This window comes from Pantherophis guttatus, chromosome 4 (assembly GCF_059756535.1).
Source record: "Pantherophis guttatus breed Tessera chromosome 4, ASM5975653v1, whole genome shotgun sequence".
Lineage (NCBI taxonomy): Eukaryota > Metazoa > Chordata > Lepidosauria > Squamata > Colubridae > Pantherophis > Pantherophis guttatus.
Window position 1 is genome coordinate 41,149,216 of NC_142066.1, and position 22,282 is coordinate 41,171,497.

General features: G+C 39.3%; 3 protein-coding genes across 10 annotated transcripts in view; 1 reads left to right on the plus strand and 2 right to left on the minus strand.

The window, feature by feature from the left end:
- Positions 1-25: 25 nt before the first annotated feature.
- Positions 26-22,147, plus strand: LOC132712401 (Golgi-associated RAB2 interactor protein 5A-like). Of its 5 annotated transcripts, XM_060693627.2 has the most exons (6): positions 26-138; positions 8,166-8,213; positions 13,199-13,339; positions 17,060-17,238; positions 20,292-20,532; positions 20,887-22,147. In XM_060693627.2, exons 3-5 carry the CDS (start codon positions 13,256-13,258, stop codon positions 20,530-20,532), a joined length of 504 nt encoding a protein of 167 aa, XP_060549610.1. In that variant the 5' UTR covers positions 26-138; positions 8,166-8,213; positions 13,199-13,255; the 3' UTR covers positions 20,887-22,147. The 5 variants fall into 5 exon arrangements, with proteins under 5 accessions (XP_060549610.1, XP_087748096.1, XP_060549611.1 ...); XM_087891970.1 differs by having other exon boundaries at positions 20,292-22,147; XM_060693628.2 differs by lacking the exon at positions 8,166-8,213.
- On the minus strand, positions 1,700-9,496 carry LOC117659035 (ER membrane protein complex subunit 10). The gene is made up of 7 exons (XM_087891969.1): positions 9,174-9,496; positions 6,984-7,050; positions 6,191-6,303; positions 5,720-5,824; positions 4,075-4,256; positions 3,244-3,337; positions 1,700-2,157 (listed from the first exon to the last, which is right to left on the minus strand). Exons 1-7 carry the CDS (start codon positions 9,294-9,296, stop codon positions 2,050-2,052), a joined length of 792 nt encoding a protein of 263 aa, XP_087748095.1. The 5' UTR covers positions 9,297-9,496; the 3' UTR covers positions 1,700-2,049.
- The window catches only part of LOC148114061 (myosin-binding protein C, fast-type-like), a 38,667-nt gene continuing 36,745 nt past the window's right edge, over positions 20,361-22,282 (minus strand). For all 4 annotated transcript variants that reach the window (XR_015733747.1, XR_015733748.1, XM_087891973.1 and 1 more), the window contains exon 5: positions 20,361-22,105. The gene's annotated coding sequence lies outside the window, so the exon portion shown is untranslated. The remainder of the gene's footprint in view (positions 22,106-22,282) is intronic.

A 22,282-nucleotide genomic window follows, 5' to 3' on the forward strand; every position in this document is an offset into this window, starting at 1 on the left:
TTCTGTGGATACAACTATACATAGCTACACTGAATCAAGTTGGGTCATAAGTAGGAAGAGTTTCACTCGTGTTCTGTGAATACTGATCAGGACGACCATTGTGGCAGATTCATACAGCCAGATTCTCGGTTGCATCAGGTAAGTAAAGCCTACCTACCTAAAGGTAATCTTAAATGCAAAAACTGATGAGAACTAGGAACAGCATGATGCTTTTAGTATTCAAAGGCCTGACCACCACCCAGCAGCTCTTCAACAAAATGTGAAAATAATTTGCCCCACTATCTCAATATACCCTTCTCTTGCTAGTATTGGATAAGGATGGCTAAATTTTCTTCTTCTGAAGCTAACTGCAGGAAGTCCCTGTCCACTCACAAATAGTTATGGCTATCTTGGCTGCCATAGCCACTTCTTAAAAGCTTTTTCATATATTTGTTACTCCTAGAAGGAACCAGAGCATGAAATGCTCAAATGAGATCTTTGTTATTATCGCCCATCCTTCTACACATTTAACAAGGCCTGAGAAGGGGGGAAGAAACCAGAGCTCCTGACAAGGCAATCAACTACTGTGCCTGATGAAACATATTTCTCAATCATACTATCCCACCAAGCTCTGCCTTAAACTCAATGTTTACTGTGCTTTTGTGAAGTTCTTTTGTAGCTGGGGGCAAGCAGTAGGTAGATAGGTATCTGCATAGCTGGACCGTGGATGTGCACGGAATCAAATTTCATATCTGCTCTGACATCCAGAAGGGGAAATGCATTGTAGAGATCAAAACAGTTAGTCACAAGAGGCAAGGATTCATGAAGGTCATCAGAATAATCCTCAACAGCCTCTAGTCAAAAACAGGCTGACTTGAACAGATAGGACAGTGCAAACCCTATGACCAAAATGAGACAGTCAGACCCTAGCCAGGTGGATAGGGAGTCAAGTCCCCAAAGACTGTAAAATAGGTCCAACTCTATTTTGGGCTTATTACACTAGGTTTTGAGGGGGGCAGTTCCAAAGGACCATAATCCAAAATGCACTTATATAGGACACAGTTCAGATACACTAATTCTCTCCAAACGCTCCCCCCAACCCTCCCCCACACTCAGGGGATTGCAAGTCAGGCACACATAGCCCACAGACCGCACATTTTCCACCTTTCTCCTCTGTACACTCATAACCAGGAAGTCAGCAACAGGAGTTCTTCCCTTGATTACCAGCCATCCCAGCTCCAACCAACCAGACATGTAAGACAAGATGGGTGGAAAAGAAGCTCCAAAATCATTATTTCCTTAGCCTATAAGAAATGTTTACATTTGTCTTTATGCCATGTTCCACAGAAAGTCAAAGTTAGATGATAACTTCTTAGAACAATGTGCAGATAGGATTCTGGGGACTGATGGGGGGAGGGGGAGGCTTTCCAGCTTCCGCATACGTTGTCATTAACTTCTGTAGCACAGCAATAGCATTAGTAAGAAAGGGAATGTGCCTCCTGAATTGTTCTGTCTTCGTCTGCAGTGTTCGTGGGGCTAGGTAGCTTCATTGATTCTCTCTTATTTGATTCTATCAACATAATATACCGATCCTTGCTCATTTCTCCAAGCACATCATTTGCATCATGTTTTTTAGCTTATAAATCCTCAATGCTTTCAACCTCTTCCGAGTCAGAAACAGTCAAAGAATGTTTAAAAAAGAAAATTCTTAGACTTCATGTTTGGGGAAGAAGACTTTAAATTTTTAGATTTATTATTTTTTTTTTACAAAGGATTTGATTATGTGACTGTATATAATTTCCAATACTGAAAACGGAACTTGAAACTACCTTATGGCAGAAATGTACCCTTTGGAATCAATAGAGATATTTACAATTTACTATAATCATTTAGGAAGGAAACCACCCTGGATTTAAAATGAAATTAATGCATTCCCTCCCGCTTCTCATACAAGCATAAAAAATATTAGCAGCTCTTTCGTTCTATAACCCCAAACTAGCCTTGCTCCCACAAATCAAAGAGAGTCCCATTATTTACTTCCAATAATATTTATTTACCTTGTTGTTTCCTTTATCGCCCCCCTCCCCCAGCACTGCCTCCATTGCCCCCTCCTTGCCCCCCTGCATCAGGGGCTCCAGACATCATAAGGAAAAGCACGACAGGAATAATGTACATCCACTGTAGGAGAGAAAGAAATATATACATGTTATATTAAATATATATATTATATTAAAAACATATGGCCTCGTCATATGTAATAACCCATCTCATTCTTTTCCATCTTGGAAGTGATCATGACTTCTCACAATCCCCCCTTAACGGTACTTTCCAGTTTCTAGTTTTGCTCTTGTCCCTCCGTGCATCCTGTTGCTGCTCCTCTTTCAACAAATCCCAAACACAAGAAACCCTTCACCAGATTTACAGCTGAGCCAATCGGTGTGCAGCCAATGAGGAAGAAGTGTCTGTGTCTACTATGAAGGAGAAAGGACCTGCCACCAAAAAAGGGTGTCTCAATTCTATCGTATCAGGAAATAAAGATCCAGAGAGTAGCAAACTGAAAATTAAGAAGAATGCCCTGAAAGGCACCCTGCTTACTTTGAATGGTCTCAGCCAACTGGCAGCAGAGAAGGTCGGGTCCAAGCTATCACAGAGCAAGTAATCACTAAAGTAACTTTAAGAAAGCCAGCTGTTGAGCAACATAATTTGGGGGGTTGGAGTTATTCTCAGAATGCATTGATCAAAAAGAGTAAAAAAAATTATAAATGCTACCCTCTGGACCAGTGAACACAAAGGTAGCACCTGGGTGAGGATGCAGTCACCTTACACACATACACACACTCCCCCTCCCCAGTATCAAGGTTGGCTCCAAAAGAAGTGTAGCCTTTTTGTTCTCCAAGGTGACACAGGGAGGCACTGAGAGAGTTCAAGCTAAATGGAGCCAAACAAAGAAGACAAAAGTGAGTTGAGCCAAGTACAGGATTACTTTTGCTCAGGGCCGTCGTCTCAACTTCTTAGGGAATGTTGCATAGATGGTCACTGGGAGAAGTGCAACTGCACCCAGAATTAAATGCCACTGCAGGGATTGGGGATAAGAAGTATCAGAGCAGGAAGCAGTCATTTCTCAGCAACAGTTGCCTGGCTAGATGCAGAAATGAGACAGCAGGCAGGCTGAGGAACTGAGAACATTGCGCTACAAGGGTGGAAAAAAGAACGGAGCCTGCTCTTTCCATCCCCCATCCCCCACCCCCAAAGTACAACACTTACGTATTTCGCAAAGAAGGACTTCTGCTCCTGGGGATTTTTGGCTTTCTGAGCCTGCTCCTGTTCCAAGCGTTCAATAAATGCTGCTGTTTCAGGGCTGGCAGCAGAAAAAGTAACTATTAGTAACAAAACTAGAAAGCATCCCTCAGTACTCACAGAGGGCTGCACAAGCCCAGATAGGTATTTAAAAAGTAAATGGAACGTTTGGGCCCCAATGTACAGTATTTCAACCGTGTTTCCCGTGTGAAAAACATTAACACACCACACTCCAGGTGGTTCTGCTGTTTCTTTCATTAGAACTAGTCAAAGAAAGAATGCTTTGCTTCCGAAGTGAAATGTATTGAAATTCACTGGATGCATCTTGATAAAATTCCCCGTCTTGGAATACGTTCGAAACTCTGCTCCCTTCCTTTTCCCTAACTGGAGATAGGATTCTGCCCTTTCGTCTTCCTGCCCTTCCTCAAAAGTTTCCACCACCCAGTCTTCAAAAAAGGCAGACTGGCGAATATCTCTAATGTTCAGTGCAAAGCTAAACCCTGTATAGAAATAAACAAACTGAAAGGACTTCAATGAAACCTATTTTTCCACTTTGCATGTTTAAAATCAGAGTCAAATCTCTAGATTCACACTTCTCTGCAAATAAATCATCTAGAAATCTTTCTGCCAATCTGTCCAGATGAGACCCCTGCCTTTTAGCCAACCTCCACCCCATTTTGGTGAAGAAGACTGGTCATTTTGCTTATATTCCAGTTGAGGAAACCTGCTCTTAACTGACAAATCTGCTTCCAAAAAATCTTCCATAATCTAACTTTAGATTAGTCAAAAACTACTCACACAGCTGCTGGTATGGGCTGCTGGAGGAGAATGGTAGTATTGAAGAGTTCCAGATCCACATCTTCCACTTCAGCTCCGTGGCAAGAGCTAGGAACAGTGACAGCAGAGAGGCCAATTATGTTGCCAGCGATGTCTGTGTGCACTACCAGCCTATCTGACAGATGAGACTCGACCAGTGAACACTGCAAGGAAAGGAAGACACATCAATATTGTCTCTCTGCCTGTCTTAGCGTTTCCAACTCAGTGCGCATGAGCACCAGTTTTGCATACTAGTGCAAAACTCGGTCCTGTGAAGTAGCAAGGCAGTTACTGGGATAGTGAATGAATGGGGCCACAAGCACTTCAGGGGTGACTTTTTCCTGGATTTGGCCTTCCTACGTTTCACCTCTGCCTGTGTTTCAGTAGCAGCACAGATGACATCTCCAGCAAAAAATATCCCAGACCGCAACTGCTCAGGAAAAGAGGTTAATCTCAGAACCCTGAGATTCTTCAGTGCTGCTTTCCCTCTCAGGAGGCACCGATGTTGGACCAGACAGAGAGATATTTCAAAAGAAGAATGCAATGCAATGCTTATTCTTATATTTATATCTTGATATTCCTTTAAGCAAATAATTTCCTGGTAATTTCCTAAGCCTCATTCTGCAAACCTGCACAGACTGCACTGCCAAAACGTTGGTGTCGTTTTTTTCATATTTGTGGGGAAAAAGGCTTTCTAAAACACCAATTTGGAAACATAAACCCCCATAATTCTCACAGTAAATGGTCAAACATTTATCTTTGGCCATTCTTATGATATCACTGCATTACTACTAATCTCTCCTTTGCCCCTCAAAGCTGCTTTTCTTTCTGAAAAGTGCACCCTCAGACTGCAAAAAAAAAACTTGACTGTGATCCAAGTACACGAGATATGAGGAAGACACAGTGACTGGCTCAGAACCTGAATCTCCCCAGTCACAATCCACCATAATATTGTCTTCCTATCAATCAGCATATAGTTGATCTTAGCTGGCAAAAAAACAAGGTCTAGTTTCTATTACTTAGAAATCTCTAGGGACTGGGAGAAAAAAAAATCTCAGAAGGCAATGGAATACTATTTCTGCATCGTTGCCAAGTAAAGATGCATGATTTTGCCAATGCATCCCAGAAATTAAGCTAAAGTCAATCGTAACTCTTCCCTCAATAATCTCAGAACAGCCTCATCAGGATTAGGAAGATGATCTCCTGATTAATACAGGGTGTGCCACAAGAAACTACCGTATTTAAGGCAGGGGAAAAAACCCAATTCTATGGACCTAAGCCCATATTTCTTCACTTACCCCTCAAGAAACCAAGGAAGAAAAAGCAGTTTACCTCTTCCTACCTTTGAAGATGATAAAATATCTAGCTATTTTACTAAAGAGGCAAGATTGGCTCACAAGAGTATGTAGGAGTCATTTTTTTCGCTGCTTTCAGTCTAGTGATGTGCAAGTGTCTCAATAAGACATTGCTGTAACATATTGTCAAGGTACTTTTAAGATAACATGGATCCAGAATACTTAGCATATTTGGGGGCTTGGCACATTCTATGGTGGAGCACTTTCCATATTTCTACTCTAAGCAAGTGTCCTATAGAGTACAAGAATTCAACAGCAGTGAAGATACTTACCGCTCTAACAAAAGTTGTGACATATTCAACAGCATTGTCTTCAATACTCCCCAGAGGTTGTCGTGGGATTCTTAAGCGGTACAGTCCACCCCCTGTAGCTACCTCCTGAAAAAAAGAGGATATAGTCACTGAAAGGAGAAACTCACTACCTCACTCTATTGGAAGGAGATAAAAATTACACTCTAGAGGTCTCAAAATACATTGAGTGTTTTTTGTAGTATTTATTTTTGCTTCCGATGAGAACCAAATAATTCTAATTTTACGTCAGGGAAAAAGTTTAGTTGGCTAAGAAAACCCATCTGCCTAAGGTCCCTTAGGCTTCCATGCAGGAAAGTAATCAAATACAACATCCCTATATATGTTTCTTCCTTTCAGAAAGAAGCTACTTCTCTTCCAAAGTGCCTTCATTCTACTATGTTTCTCCTTAAAAAAAGTAAAGCAAAGCTGCTCTCCCTTGGCTTCTCCACTCACCTTAAGTTTGTTGCGCTCGTCTTCAGTCAACTGCTTCTGGCTCAGGGAGAGACTAGGCTCAGGACCCACATTCCACAGAATTGCACCCCGTTTTTTGAAATGAATGCTGTCATCTTTAGAAGAAAGAAACACAAGTTAATCTCAAGAGTCTTATTCTTATTCCTCTTAGATAAATGACCTTTAGCCACTTACAACATACAGAAGTGAGTATGTCTCCAAAGTCCTCCCCTGTTTTTTAGACTGCTGCCAATGCAATTCTTTTCCTGTTTAGCACATGCAGAACGCATTAATACAATAAGGACAAGAGTGAGCATCCCATGGGCCCCACCCTGTCCAAAGGGGTGTTTTTTTGGCTGCCTATCAATAATCACACACAAACGTCAACATGAACTTGCACATAACTGTATAGATTTTTAAGATATTTAAAGCACCTATTCTGCTCCTTAAAGCCATTCTGAGAAGGAAAGGCCAGGATCTATTTCCCAAGTTTCACAGGATTTTAGAATATATCTTAATCCTTCCCAATGTAAACAATGACAACCCTCAGTTCAGGAGTAATTTCAAAGTAGTAAACCAGGCCTAGGAGAGGAGCTTACTACTCAAATATTGTCTACTTTTGCATATTTCCAATGGCGAACTCAAGGTTCCCATAGTGTCTTAATTTATGTATTTGTATGCATAAAGGCTATGAAAAGTGGAAACTAACATGACTATGAAATGGGCCTAATTACTGCTACTTAATATGGACAAATTGTCCAATTCAAGGTTGCCCATGCTCACTATATACACTCACCCAACTCAAATGAATGTTCCAGCTGCAGATTCAATCCACAAGTTTCAGAATCTCGGGCTTCACCAGACTGAAAGCAACAGAACTAGATCATTAATTTATTTGCAGATCCCTCGCATCCTGGACGTAAATTGTTTCAACTCCTATTCTCAAAATGACACTATAGAGCACTCCACAGCAAGACAACTAGAAACAAGAAGAGTTTTTTCCCGAACGCCATCACTCTACTAAGTAATTCCCTCAACACTGTCAAACTATTCACATTAGGCTGCATTATTATTGCTATTGGTCTTCTCATCATTCCTGTCGCCCATCTCCTCCCACTTGTGACTGCATGACTGTAACTTTGTTGCTTGTATTCTTGCGATTTATATTGATATTGTTTCCTAGTATGATTTGATTGCTTATTGTACCGTTTGACTGTCACTGGGTGTTGTGCTCTGTGATTCTTGACAAGTGTATCTTGTCTTTTTATGTACACTGAAAGCATATGCACCAAAGACAAATTCCTTCTGTGTCCACAGAACACTTGGCCAATATTCTATTCTATTTTGTTCTATGAATGTTGCAAAGCTCCTATAATTTGTTCCAAGCTTCAGTGACCCAAATTCTGCCCTATGTGTGCTAATGTTACATCCCACATAATAGCAAAACTTTTCTGCCCATAATTTAAAATAGTATTTTGAGTGTTTTTGGTAATTGCACTGGTACCACCTGTAAAAAGAGACCACAGATGTACAGCATTAAATGTGACCAATAAAACTACAATACATTCCAGTCTATGATATTTATTATGGAATAAGCTTTCATAACTAGAATCTATATAATTAAATAAAATAATTTAAACTAGGCATAGGCAAAATTAGAAATGACTCAAATTCACATGTTCTTTTGACTGAATGTTTGCATAAAATATCTTCCAATATTTTGAGAAGCTCCTTTCTGTTATCTAAACCTGTGAGATTGTTGCAAGAATACAAGGAAATAATGCCTTTGTAGGAGGGACATCGTTTTTCAAGCAGATAAGGAAGTTTCCAGTTCAACTGGTGAATTAGCTGACAAATGCTCCAGTTGGGAAATCCTGGAGAGTTGTTTCAGGTTATTGAATACAATTCTGAGCTAGATATTATGTGCCATCAAGTTCTTTTTTATCCCTAGAAATCACATAGATATTCTCTTTGACAGGGGGTTCCAACTTCCAGTCTGTGGCCTGTAAGGAACCATGAGTGGCAAGTGAGTGAGTAAAATCGAAACCATTTCTCCTGCCCATGGAAAAATTGTCTTCCATGAAACTGGTCCCTGGTGCCAAAAAAGGTTGGGAACAATTGCTTTATAATGCTCAATCCTTAAGACTGGTCTTTCAGATCTCGCAATGCTGAGCTGGATATATCAGCAATGATTTAGAATAAGGCAGCTATCCATCAACTTTTCAATCCCAGGAAAGCTTAACAATTAAATGTTTTGAGAAAGATCATAGAGGCTCAGGATTCAGTCCATCCATAGTTACGGAAATTCAATGATGATTTTGGGCTAGTCACTCTCTCAGTTCAACTTGGCTTCACAGAGTGGCTGTTGTAGGGATAAAATGAAGGAGATCCCCGTGTAATCCATCTTGAGCTCCCAAAGTAACATTATTGTACATACAATTAATAAGCGAGTTCAATATTTTATGCCAAGATGGCACTTAAGTCCCAGCCTCTTTTGCCAAGCTGCTTCCTTCCCCAAATCAGAAGGCCTTGATGCATCGCCATTTAGTCTTTCTTTATGGCATATTAATGGCAGAACTCATGAAGCTTCATCTCTTTTCTTACTAAATGAAAACACAGCCACAAAGAAGAATATATATATACATTTATCGCCTCTCGTAACTGCAGGTCCCAATCCATTTAATGAAGCTGCCTGTTAGGAGATTCAAAACAGGCATCATTCGGGTACAGAGTTAAACTACGGGACTCGCTGCCACAAGATGCAAAGGCGAGCCACCAGCTGAAATAGTGCTGGTGGAGGAAAAAAGCTCTCACAACCACTGATTATGGCGAAAGGAAGCATCCAGACTCAGAAGCAGCACTCCTGTGAATCTTTTCCCTACAATTCCTTAGGCATCCATGGAAACACCAGGGTGGCGTCTAGCACAGCTTAGGTCCTGGCAACCAAAGTCAGCTCTGCCCTCACCCATGTTACCGTGAGACCTACCTTGACAACGGCCTCTCCCCGGCAGGCTGCAGAGGCCCGGGCAAGGACCTGAGGCGAGGGGGAAAGAAGGAGGGCGACGACAAGCAGGAGGCAGGCGCAGAGCGGTCGTTCGGCAGCCGCCATAGCTCCCTCCACGGATCACGTGATCTGGGGAAAAGAGGACAGGCAGAGCAACCGCAAAGCACTCTGGGGGCCGAAGTGCAGCGTTCAAGAGCCGAGCGAAAGCCAATCACCGGCGCTTTGCGGCTTAGCGCCTCTCTTAAGCGCTGGCTCTCCGCTCGCGCCGCACGTGGCGGCGGCTTGTCTCGCAGCTGCAAGCGCTGAGAAGAAAGGATGACGTAGGAACAGCCGGCTCGAGTGATGGGGAAGAAATTGCACGATGGGTTTTCTTGCGCCTCATCCTTTAATCTCTGGCATCGTCTCCTCTATTTTTGAGGGCGATGAAAGGATAAAATAACAACCTGCAATTTTCCTAGACCCAAGTCAGAAAGGTTGTCTTGGATTTGTATGACCCATCATCCTTAGCATAATGGATGCTACAACTGTTTCAAAAGGAAGTAGAATATAATCGATGCCACCAAGTAGAGCCAAGAGCGAACTAGAGTCTCCTGCAGAAACTAGAGTTTATTTCCTTCCTTAGTAAACAGAATAACCATCCAAATAAATATTATACTGTTTGCAATCATGTGTGTTTGCAAGAAAAAACAAAAGTTGCCTATCCCATTTTTCTTCCTAAGCAATGGTGGCAGCTGCTCTTTGGTTTAATGTGTCATCACAAAATTGAGTGATTATGCAGAGATATTGGAGATTGGTCGAAAGTCTTCAATTTCACTTTAGCAGGAATCTAAACTTGATATTGTAGAAAGTCAGCATCCCATCCCCAGAAGAATGCAATATTTTGGGGACTATTTAAAAAGGCAGAATATTATATTTTCCTAGATGAGAAATGAAGAAGCATGCTTTTTTTAAAAAAGACAGAAAGCAGACTCAGTCTTTTTTAATAGCCCCCAGCAGATATTTTGTGCCCATTAAGAAAGATTGGGCCAGACTATTCAAAAACCAGCCCCAGTTTCTCAGGTCCCAAGCAGAAACTAAGGCCAGCTTTTAGAAATGCAGATTTGGTAATCCATTCAGAAAGGCTGGGTCAAGACAGAAACTCATAAGCAAGAAACAAAAGGTTGACAAAACTAGCACAGACAAGCACCTAGGATTTACATTTCCACTTTTGCCTACAGAGCTAGCTATGAGCCCTACATGACCCCATAGGAATCTGACAACAGCCAGTAGAATACATGTTCTAGCATAGGAACAGGAAGCCCAAGTGCAAAGCCCAAAAGAAAGTATAAAGCTCCACCCATTCTAAACTCCATTTTGTCAGCTGCCCAGAATTATACTGCTTGGTAATTCTGCTTCATCAATAAATGGACCCTCTTTCCAATCAGCCTCCAGCCTCCATTTTGTCTCCATTGCCTTTCTCCCCGGTTGGAACTGAACCAGATGAATATTTCTTCCCACAATATAAGAAATATTCTGGTTCTGATAACTTATGATTCTGCTTTTCCAAGATTTGCAATTCATACAGTTTTTTATTCCAGTTCCCTTTTTGCAAGAGGAGAACTCACACATAAAAAAATCAACATTTGTAGGAATTACATGATTTATTTATTTATTTTCCTTTGTTTTACTTTGTCATTGCTGCTCAAATATGACTGAAAAAGAAGTTTATTTTGTTAAGTCAGTTTCAAATTTTCCTCCCTTAGACTGGAATTAATTATTTAATTGAGAGGTTGCCAAGTATTCAATCTACCCCTAGGCTCTGCATTCAAGTTATTATTTGCTGTTTCTTCTATTGACAAAACTGCATTGTAACATGAACAAAGGTTGAGGTGAATTTAAGAAACAAGTCAAATTTATCCTGTTGTGATCTAGGTCAAGTCAAGCTATGGCTGAATTCAAACAACATCCTAAAATAAAACTAGAAGTCCTTGGTGCTTTCTAAGCTGGGTTGGTTTTTTTTTCTTTAGAGCCGTGGTGGTGCAGTGGTTAGAATGCAGTATTGCAGGCTAATTCTATTGACAGTTGACCTCCAGCACTTTGACAGTTCGAGTCTCACCGGCTGAAGGTTGACTCAACCTTCCATCCTTCCAAAATTGGTAAAATGAGGACCCAGATTGTTGGGGGCAATATGCTGATTCTGTAAACTGCTTAGAGAGGGGCTGTAAAGCACTGTGAAGTGGTATATGGACTAGTCAAAGTGCTATTGCTAGTCCTGCAGACTAAGTAAAAGGAGTGGGCTTTGCGCTCAATTAGTATTCTAGTGACTTGCCATGTCAGTGTTGGTGGGAGTGGACTTGGAGGTTCTTTGGTTGGGCCATTTACTCTTAGCTTGTTTGGCAGTTCCTTGATTGGGGTATTGTTTACTTCTTGATTGTTAGTCTGATGTTGATGTTAATCTATACTCATCAGGTTGTTGATTGCTGGTGGGGAGATGTTTTGATCTTTTTGTTCCCTTTTTAGATTGTTGAGCAGTATGTAGATGTTGTTTAATGTCTATGTGTCTAATGGTGGCCAAATTGTAAGCATTTGTCTAGCGTTTTGGACTTGGCTTGGTCTAGGATGTCAGTTTCCCAGTTGAAACCATGGTTAAATCTGTCTATATGTTGTGAAATTAAAGAGTTTTCATCATTCTCCTGACTCTGAGTTGGTATTTCTGGATGTGTTCTGCTAATCTTCCTGTTGGTCCTATGTAGTAACTGTTGCAGTCTTCACACTGTATGTTGTAGATGGTTTCTGTTTTTATTTCTGGGGCTGCTAGGTCTTTTGGCTTCCTTAGGATGTTTAGGAGGGTTTTAGTTGATTTGTGTGCTATGCTGATTCCATGTGCTTTTCTGTTGGTGGTTTCTGAGATATTTTTGATGTATGGCAATGTTATCCTTTTTATGGCTTATGTTGGTTGTCCTATATTGAATTGAGTGGTCAGGCACTTAGTGATGAAGCTGCGTAACAAATAAACAGTAAACAGCCCAACCAAAGAATCTCCAAGACCCACTCCCACCAAGCCACTAGGATATAAATTGAGAGTAAATCCAATTCTTACTAGCCCTGATGATGCTACCTAGTTTGGATAATGAAATGTCTGCAAGAAAACAACCAACCTCAGAGAGCACCTTTCAATTTTGGGGTTCACGCCATTTCAACTTTGAGCTGCAAATATTCTCTTTTTTTGTAAATTATAACCAAATAAAACACAATTTAAATTATCGCAATGTATGAGTTTAGTCTCTTTGCCTATCTAGGGTCTAGGCTTTAGATGAGCACCTTGTTGCCCTCGGCCTAATTTAAAAATAGTTATGTAAGAGATGATTTCAGGTCTCTTGTAAGTTCTATCAATAAGGAAAAAGAATAAGAATGACAAAAATGAGAAATGTCTGGAAGGTAACTTGTGTGCACTCTCATTGCTTTTTTTTTTTTTTTTTTAAATTTGATTTATATGCCGCCCTTCTCCGGAGACTCAGGGCGGCTTACAATGTGTTAAGCAATAGCCTTCATACTTTTGTATATTTATACAAAGTCAGCTTATTGCCCCCACAAACTGGGTCCTCATTTAACCTACCTTAGAAAGGATGGAAGGCTGAGTCAACCTTGAGCCTGGTAAGATTCGAACCTGCAGAAATTGCAGGCAGCTGTGTTAATAACAGGGTGCATTAAACCACTGTACTACCAAGGCTTGCTTTAGCCCCCTCACCATCAGCCCTCCAACAGATGATCCACAAGAGAATGTGGCATTCATACGAAACAGTTGCCAATGGAGTCCAGTCTTTTCAAGACTGACAATTGTTCTTATGACTGTTACCACTGAAGTCCCTGGCAGGTACTTATGACCAGATTCAAAATTCTAGCAATCGTACCCCACCCAAGAGACAAGTCCTGGCTTTCCTACCTGTTCTCCTTTCATTTATTTAAATAGAAATTTGCAGTCCTTTCAGATCTTTCTCTTAAATTTCCTTTTTGTATTCTCCTCACAGGGCCTCCAGCACCGTAGTCAGGATCCTTCTGTGTCCTCTGGATATCTGCATTTTGAAATGGGAGACCTGCGGAGGTGCCTGAACAGCGGAGAATATGGAGCACTGAAAGATTGTGATCTGTATGAAAGCAATTTTTTACAGGTGAAACAGAGTGGGAAGGAAATTAAGAAAATAGCCCCCAGTATTTACTTCCGAAAATCTGAACCCTAAGGCCTCCTCCAATGCTCTTGAGAAAATGAAAAAGGGCAAGTACAACCTTTTCTGTGGATATTGGTATTCTTGAGATTGTTTACTTGGTGCCCTCTTCATACTCTTTTCAGCACCATGTACAGGCTACCTTCATTTTCATCCATTCAAGTTATGTACAGTACTGAAAAAAGTGACTTACAACCAGTCCTCACACTTACAACCATGGCAGCATTCCCATGGATATATGATCAAAATTCTGGTGCTTGGTAACTGGCATGTAATTACAACAGTCACAGCATCCTGGGATCATGTGATTGTCATTTGTGACCTTCCCAGGCAGTTTCCGGCGAGCAAAACCAATAGGTGAAGCTGTATTTGCTTAACAACGATGCTTGCTTAACAACTGTTATGACAGTTTTAACATCAGGTATAATTCCTTTAACAACCACCTTGCTTAGCAATGGAAATTGGTGATTGTAAGATGATCTATGACTTTTCTTTTTCACAGGCATGTTAGACATATGCGCCTCTGCAATGTTATTGTTACAACAACTTTATTTTACTTTCTATACTGGCCATAACATTCTTTCAGAAACTTAAGAATGGAATAAATAAATTATTTCCACCAGTCAACCTAGCCCCCTAGAAGTCTTGCATTAGCTGAGGCTGAAGATTTCGAAACTCTACCAAAAAGCAACAAGTTCTAACTTTTCTTGAGTCAGATAAGGCAAAAAAAATCAGTTTGTTAGGATTATATTGCCATATATAAAGCTAAAATAGTGTTTTTCAGTGGCAAGATATATCTAATTTGTTTGGGAGAGCAGTGTTATTGCATTTGCTGAACATAATTAGCACCCTGTACTATTTTTGAAAAGGCACTCCAACTGTAAAAAAATCAGTGGGAAGGTGCTTTTTTTCTAGGATGGTATCTGTTTTTCTGTTTTCATTTAAAAAAATTAAGCAGGGGTATCTCATTTAGTTGTTCTGCTTCATGTGTGTAAATGCCTTCACCATTCCACTATTTATTTATTTATGCCCTGCTTTATTTATATCCTGCTTTTATTATTTTTATAAATGGCATGGGGCAGCAAAACATACCTAATGCTCCTTCTTCCTCCTATTTTTCCCACAACAACAACCCTGTGATGTGGGATGGGCTGACTTGCCGAAGTCACCTACCCAGCTTTCTTGCCCAAGATGAGACTAGAACTCATGAATTCTGGTTTCTAGGTCAGCACCAGAGCTGGTATTCATCAGGTTCTGACCTGTTCTAGAGAATCGGTAGCGGAAATCTTGAGTAGTTCGGAGAACTGGTAAATAAAACCTCTGGCTGGCCTTGCCCCCATCTATTCTCTGCCTCTCGAGTCCCGGGTGATCTGGAGGAAATGGAGATTTTGCAGTGACCTTCCCCTGGAGTGGGGTGGGAATGGAGATTTTACAGTATCCTTCCCCTGCCACGCCCACAAGCCTACCCAGAACCGTTAGTAAAAAATTTTGAATCCCACCACTGGTCAGCACAATAACCTTATGCTGCCAGTTGTCCATTCTGTCTGGTTGCATTTGGAAGTTAGAAGTCTTGACAGAGATTCCTAATCTAATTTTTCCTGGAGTTAACTGAACTTGATCCTAACACATCTGGGGGAAAAACATGTTAGAGAAGGCTGTCTTTTTCTTACCCATCTAGAGAAAAGACAGGAATCCTTACAACCGGTTTCTACTGACTAATCTTTTTTCGAACTAAAGAAGCAAATCAAATGTCCTAAATCAAATTGGAATCTGATACAGCATATAGAATTATAAGCAAAGCCATTTTTTGTATGCCATTATTATGTTTCCAGGAATAAAAAATACTTGAGATATCTAATTAAGAAAAAAAATCAATAAAACATAAGAATAAAGTCATTTTAACAGGTTATACTTCAATTATGCCCCAAGCTTTATTTATAAATTCGATTCTACTGAAATATATGTGAACAGCTCAGTAGCATCTTAAGTCAGTGGCTATGTTACTCAGGGATAATGGGCGTTGCACTACAATAGATCTGCAGGGCACCTGGTTACAGGAGGTTTCACTGTGGGAAGTTCAGCATTAGTGCACTTTATTTCCTGTTGTCCCTAAAATCTCTCTCCTTTGTGAAGTGAGAATTGTGATTTTTCTCCTAAATCAGCCTTATATAACCTGTTCCGCTGCAGGCAGTCTTTGAACTTTCATCAATATAATGAAGGGAGTGGTGACACATATCTGTCTTCTCTTGATCCTTCTATTTCTTTGAATATTTGAAATGGATTTTCCCCCTGACATAATTCATATCAGGAATCTCAAATCTGAATCATTTCAAGGGACTGTTCTTTTTAGGCCAAGGCTATCAGCAGGGAGTTCAAAGACAGTGGACAGTAAGCAAGTAGAGATCCCTGCAACTATCCTACCACAACTCTTTGCCACCAGTGGCAGGCTGACAGGCCTTGGCCTGAGCTATAACAGGACTAGGAATGCAGCTATCTCTCAGCTGTGTGCAAAGCCAAGTCATGCTTTCTTCTTAAGCAAGAAGAATCTATAGCACCTGGCAAAGAGCACCTGCTGCCTTAATATTCTCTCCTGCTGTAGGTATCAGTAAGATGTGATGGAGAGCTGCATGTGGACTGTGGCAGATAAGTTTGAGATACCGAGTCTACATCAACAATTCTGAAACTCTCATGGTCCACCAATTATATGTAAGAAGCATACAGAAATTGAGAAGAAGTCGATTTGTTCTACTGGTTAAATGTGGGATCAGGATGTCCAGGGAGTTCATTGAATGACTTGAGGTCAGGTTTTTTCAATGTTAGAGTTGTTACTGCATGGATATTGTTTTTTCGACCCCATCTAGATCTCATTGGAAAAAGGTGGGATGTTAATGTAATTGATTGATGTACTTAGACTAATCAGAATAAATGCGAAACCTGATCCAAAGCTAAATCTGACAAACTTTGCTGACTAAACAAGCATATCCTTTGCACTGGATAGGCAAGGCTGCCACTGATTTTTAGAACTAAAATGATCTTTCTGCATCTATCACCAATTTACAAGTGGTCTATAAAGAAAAATGTTTGATAATTTCTATTGAGTAAAGATGCTGAAACTTGACTTCTGCTGAATTCATAGACAAGTCTTGACAACAATACAGAAAACAATGGTTGCCATTTCCTTGGATGACCATGTCATAAATCCTCAGTAGATGAATTGAATTCATTCCTAAAATTACCGTTGTTTGATTTCATTGCTTGAAAACCTTCAGCTGTCCAGACATTGCTCATCTATAACTTGAAATATCTGTATTCAGCAAAGCCAATGAAAAGGAACACTGGGAATTACAGTTATACAATATCTGGAAGAGCAGAATATCTCTATCCCTGACTTAATCTTTATTTAACAGTCTTTAAAACTTGGTAAATTTTCAGTGACTTGGATAAAGAGATGCTATTTTTCTAACTCTGTCTTGTTCTGTACAGATTTCTGGCCTGTAGTTAATTGAGCTTATTGATGTATCCCAGTTGGGTTTGTATAGAGCCATCAACTACTTATCAATATTTTGATTTTATCTTAATAGTTGTTATGTGAGGACTATTTCAAAGCTTTCTGTTGTAATAGTGTAAAAGTGCAAAGAACCCTCAAAATGAATGTTTCCCTTCCAGGTTACCAAGGCAGGAGATATTGCCACCAGAGTCACCATGGGCATCGCTGCCAGTAGCCCACATCTAGAGATGCCTGATCTTATGCTGCTGGCACGGCCAGTTCCCTGCCTAACAGAATGGTGTGTATGTCAGTGTCCTGAGGCGCTGCCTTTCGCAGATGAGGAGCTGCAGCTGTTTGCGTGAGTGCCTTTCATCACACCATCATCTTACAGGGATATACCCCCAAAGCCTTGTCTGTGGTTTACCTCAAGAAATGCATCCAGATACTAAATTTTAATGTGATAGAAGGGGAGAAATAATAAAATGTATGGGGAACCCTTATATTATCTCACTTTAGTTTTTAAACAATAGTTTAGCAATAATTAACAACAATTTAAACATTAAATTATATTTTTCCCTGGTCATGCTGCACTTCCTCTATCGCTACACGCCATTTTGGAGATCAACCATTTTTGTTGTTACTTCTATCTTCATTTTCACCAAATCTATTGCAACATTTCTCCAAAAGTACAATATTCTAATTATACCATTTTTTTTACATAGCTATTTATTTACTCATCTGTATCTCTTTTCTAACCAATGGTAAAATTGATCCCCTGTCTTAAAGTATTCTGAATCCTATTTTTTCTTTAATCATCAGAGTTAATCTATTCATTTTTGCACAGTCTAAATTTTTTTTAATTACTTCTCCTTCCAAGGCTATTTTCTCCGATTTCCAATTTTGTGCAAAAACAATCCTTGTAGCTGTTATTACATGTATAATCAAATAGGTATTTTCTTTATTAGTTTTATCTGAAAGGATACCCAATAGGAACAGCTCTGGTTTGAAATCTATACGTTGTTGTATCATTTCTTCCAACCATGTCTTAATTTTATTCCAATAGTTTTTAGCTTCTGGACATGTCCACCACATATAATAATAAGATTCTGCTAACTGGTGACATTTCCAACATTTAGCTGATTTTTTAAAAAACATTTTTGCCAGTTTCTCAGAGGGCATATGCCATCTGTAAAACATTTTATATTGATTTTCTTTATATGCTGTGGACATTGTTAGTTTGTAATTCCTTTCCCATAACTGTTGTCATTTGTCTAAATTGAGTATCTAAAATTCTTTGCCCAAGTTATCATTGTTTCCTTTACTTGTTCTTCCTCTAACTCAATGCCAAGCAAGAAATTATAAATTTTTTAAATTAATTTGTCCTCTGTTCCTGGGAGTATCCTATCCAACTCTGTTTTTTCTAAGTAAAAACCATGTAATTTAGCATCTTTTTCATATCTTGTTTGTATTTGCATGTACATATACCAATCCATCTCAATCCCCTGTTTTTCCAGTTCTTTGTTTCTCCTTCCCCTTATCTGTTAGTAACTCCTTATATCTAACAATATTTCTAAAATTAAAGATATTTGGGTGTATTAAAGCTTCCATTGTTGATAACCATATTGGTATTTTCACATAGTATTTGTCTCTAATCTTCTCCCACACCAATAGCAATGCGTAATTTATATAATGTCTATGAAAGTACGTGTCTATCTTATTTCTACCATAAAAATGCATGCCATCCCAATTGTAAATCGTAATCTTCCAATGTTAATAGTCTTATATATCTTAATTCAATCCATTGCTTTATCCAAGTCAATGCTGCTGCCTGGTAATGTAGTTCCCAATTCGGCAATCCAAATCCTCCACGTAGTCTTGAATCCTATAGCATTTTTATACTTATTCTTGCTTTTTTCCCTTGCCATATGAATTTCCTTGTTATCTTATTATGATGTTGAAAGTAAGTCTTTTCAATTTTTATTGTTACTGTCTGGAATAGAAATAATAGTCTTGGTAATATGTTCATCTTTATTATTGCAACCCTTCCCATAAATGACAGTTGAAGATTTTTCCATTTCTCCAAGTCTTTCTCAATTTGTTCTTTTAGTTTATAATAATTATCCTCTTTTATTGTTGCACATCTTGACGTTAAGTATTCTCCCAAATATTTAACTTTTTTTGCAACTTGTATATCTAATTTCTCTTTTATGTCTCTCTTTTGTTTTTCTGTAATATTTTTCATCAAAATTTTCATTTTTTCTTTGTTTATTTTTAGACCAGAGACCTTCCCATAACTCTCTATTTGTTCTAATTAGTTTAGGGCCTGTTGTTTGAGGTTCTTCTAAAATGAATACTAAATCATCAGCAAAAGCTTGCAGTTTGTACTCTTCTTTTTTAATTTTCATCCCTTTTATCTCTTCATTTCTATTTAAGACTTCTAAGGTCAAAATAAACAACAATGGGGATAAGGGACATCCTTGTCTTTTACCCTTCGTAATATTAATATTTTCTGTCATTTCTCCATTTATCATTATCTTAGCGGATTGTCTATCATAAATTGTTTTTATAGTATTTACAAATCTCTCTCCAAAATCCATTTTCTGCAATTGTTCTATCATAAATTGCCAATTCACGTTATCAAAAGCTTTTTGAGCATCTATAAACATCATCGCCATTTGTTTTTCTGAGTGTGTCTCATAATATTCTAGCATGTTTAAAATTATCCTCATATTGTCTCTGATTTGTCTCTTAGGTAAAGAACATTTTGGTCCATATGGATAAATTCATTTAATAGTCTTTATAGCCTATTCGCCATTACTGAAGCAAAAATCTTATAGTCCACATTTAATAATGAGATCAGTCTATAGTTTTTTATCAATTGTAGATCATCATCTTCTTTAGGTATAAGTGTTACATAGGCCTCCCTCCATGAGTCTGCCATTGTTGCCTCCATTAGAAGTTCATTAAATAGTTCCAGCATTACATTACTCATCACTTCTTGTAATGTTTTGTATAGTTCCTCTGGTAAGCCATCCGGTCCTGGTGCTTTCCCATTTTTTTGTCTTTTAATCGCTTCTGTCAATTCCATCATTATTATTCTTTCTTCTAACATTCCCTTGTATTGTTCAGTTATTTTAGGTAAGTCTGAGTTTTTTAGATATTTTATTATCTCATCCTCCAAGATTTCCTCTTGATAATAAAGTTTTTCATAATATTTTTGAATTATTATTTTCTTTTCTTCATTTCTATAATGTAATTTCCCCTCTTCATCTTGTAAATGTTATATTATTTTCTTCTCCTTCTCTTTTTTTATTTTATATGCTAACCATCTTCCCGGTTTATTTGCATTTTCAAAGAAATTCTGTTTGGATGCTCTTAATTTATTTACTAAAAATTCTTGTTCATTTCCAGGCTTCTGCCCTTGAAATTCGTTCGTCTCTATATCCATGATGAATCACGGTTCCAGCTCAAAGTCCGTCTGGCGAATGGCCGCACTTTTTATCTGCAGCTTCTAGCACACCCCCTCAAGCAGGATGAGATCTTTGGGCACTGGATACGGCTGCTATACCGCTTGCGCTTTTACCGCAATGATGCCCCCCTTACTTATGAAAAGGAGACTGCACTGCATCATCGTAGAAATACCTTTAATTAGGTGAGCCTCAGCTCCTTTCTCCAGCACCTGGCCCACTATAGGATTCCCTGTTCATTCCTCCAGTTGCCCAGATCTCCATGAAGGGGACTGATTCTTGGGATTCAATAGGGATTCAGACACTGATACTCAGAACTGGAGAAACAGTGAAAACCTTATTGGAGAAGCAATGAGAGTCCAAGACCTGCTGGAAAAAGCAATTGGTGAAGCAGGTTCTGAAACTAGTAGGCAACTGAATTATGCTAGAAAGATGCTAAGAACATTTGAAGTCATTTTGACATTGCGGATGACTGTTTTTTTGGGTCAGCTTCCTCTGTGCCTTTGCCTGTCTGTCCCTATCTGTCTTTCTTTTTTCAGGAAGAGGAAAAGGAGCAATTTTTCCTGGTAAAGAAGAAGACGCCGCCGCTCAGGGGAACCAAGGATTTCTCTATCCCCTCATAGTCATACACACTAATACAAAGTAAGGTTCTCCTCCCAGCAGAAGCTCACAGTGTTGGATACTTTCCTCCCCACATGAAGTTACTGCAAATTCCCCACTCACTTACCCCATCAATAAATGAATGGACAAAACTGCTTTGTACATAGCTGATAATTGTAAGACATCTGCTCAGACCTGCCATCCTCTAAACAAGAACATCTCTTCCTCCACAGTCTTCCACCCCATCTTAGATGTTGCCGACCTTTCCAACAGGAAGAGGGATCCAGATTAGTCAATCAATTCACTTTATTGACACAGGAACTGACTGAACAGACAGACAGATTAGGAGAAGGTTAGCTGGATTGTTGTAATTCTGCTCCAAATATGATATGTGTGGCTTCTGTAATAGGGTTGGTGGTAAAAGAAGAGAGACTGGTCTTGATGCACTTCTGCCCAGCCTGTGCACAATATAGGAAAGGACACTGGAGCAAAAATGAGGTGACTACATGCTGAGGAAAAAGCAGAGCAAGAATCACTGTTTGTGGAAATTGGGAGTAAATAGGTCATTTGACTTCCCCCTCAAGGCCCCCTTCCATGCTCCCCAGTCTTTCCAATATTTCAGTGCTCCCAGATAATTCAGGTATGACAGAGTTCTTCTTCAGGAGTCCAAACTGAGATCTACAGAATCATCTGGAGTCATCAAACTTTGTGCTACAATAACAGTAATGGATTCAGGCTTTATTTCACCTCAGAAATGATTGGATGATACAGAAGATGCTATAAACTTGAGGGTGGGGAATGGACTGATGTTAGAGACTCATCCAGACTCTTTGGCTCACTAGATCTTAAACCAGTGTTTAGGATTTACATAGTACACCTGAGTAAGATGGGCTGAATTTGCCTAAGTTCGTGATGTAAAACTTATGCAAGCACCACCTTTTTAAAAAAGATGTAGTCCTGATCATCAGGTTATTTTCTAGTACACCCAAGTCACTTCTTTCTAGAGGAATACAGAAAGCATTGTTGTCCTCTGGATCCCAATCATTAACTTAACTTAGATATATTGAAAAATAAATACACCATTTATTTGAATTTGCTTGAATTGATAATTCACCATTTGCTTGAATTGATAATTGTGTCAACAAGGTTACTGAGGTGCTGTTGGGAAGGGAAGAAGAGAATAAAAAGAAAAAACAAGAATGAATGAGTTTAGAAGTTTTATGTTAGCTTCATGAAAAGGCGAGCAAAGCTTCTTTCTCTTTTTCACTCATTTGAACAACAAATTCCACATCCTGAGTTGGGGATTGAAGACTCCCTGCCACTGCTGCTGGTTGT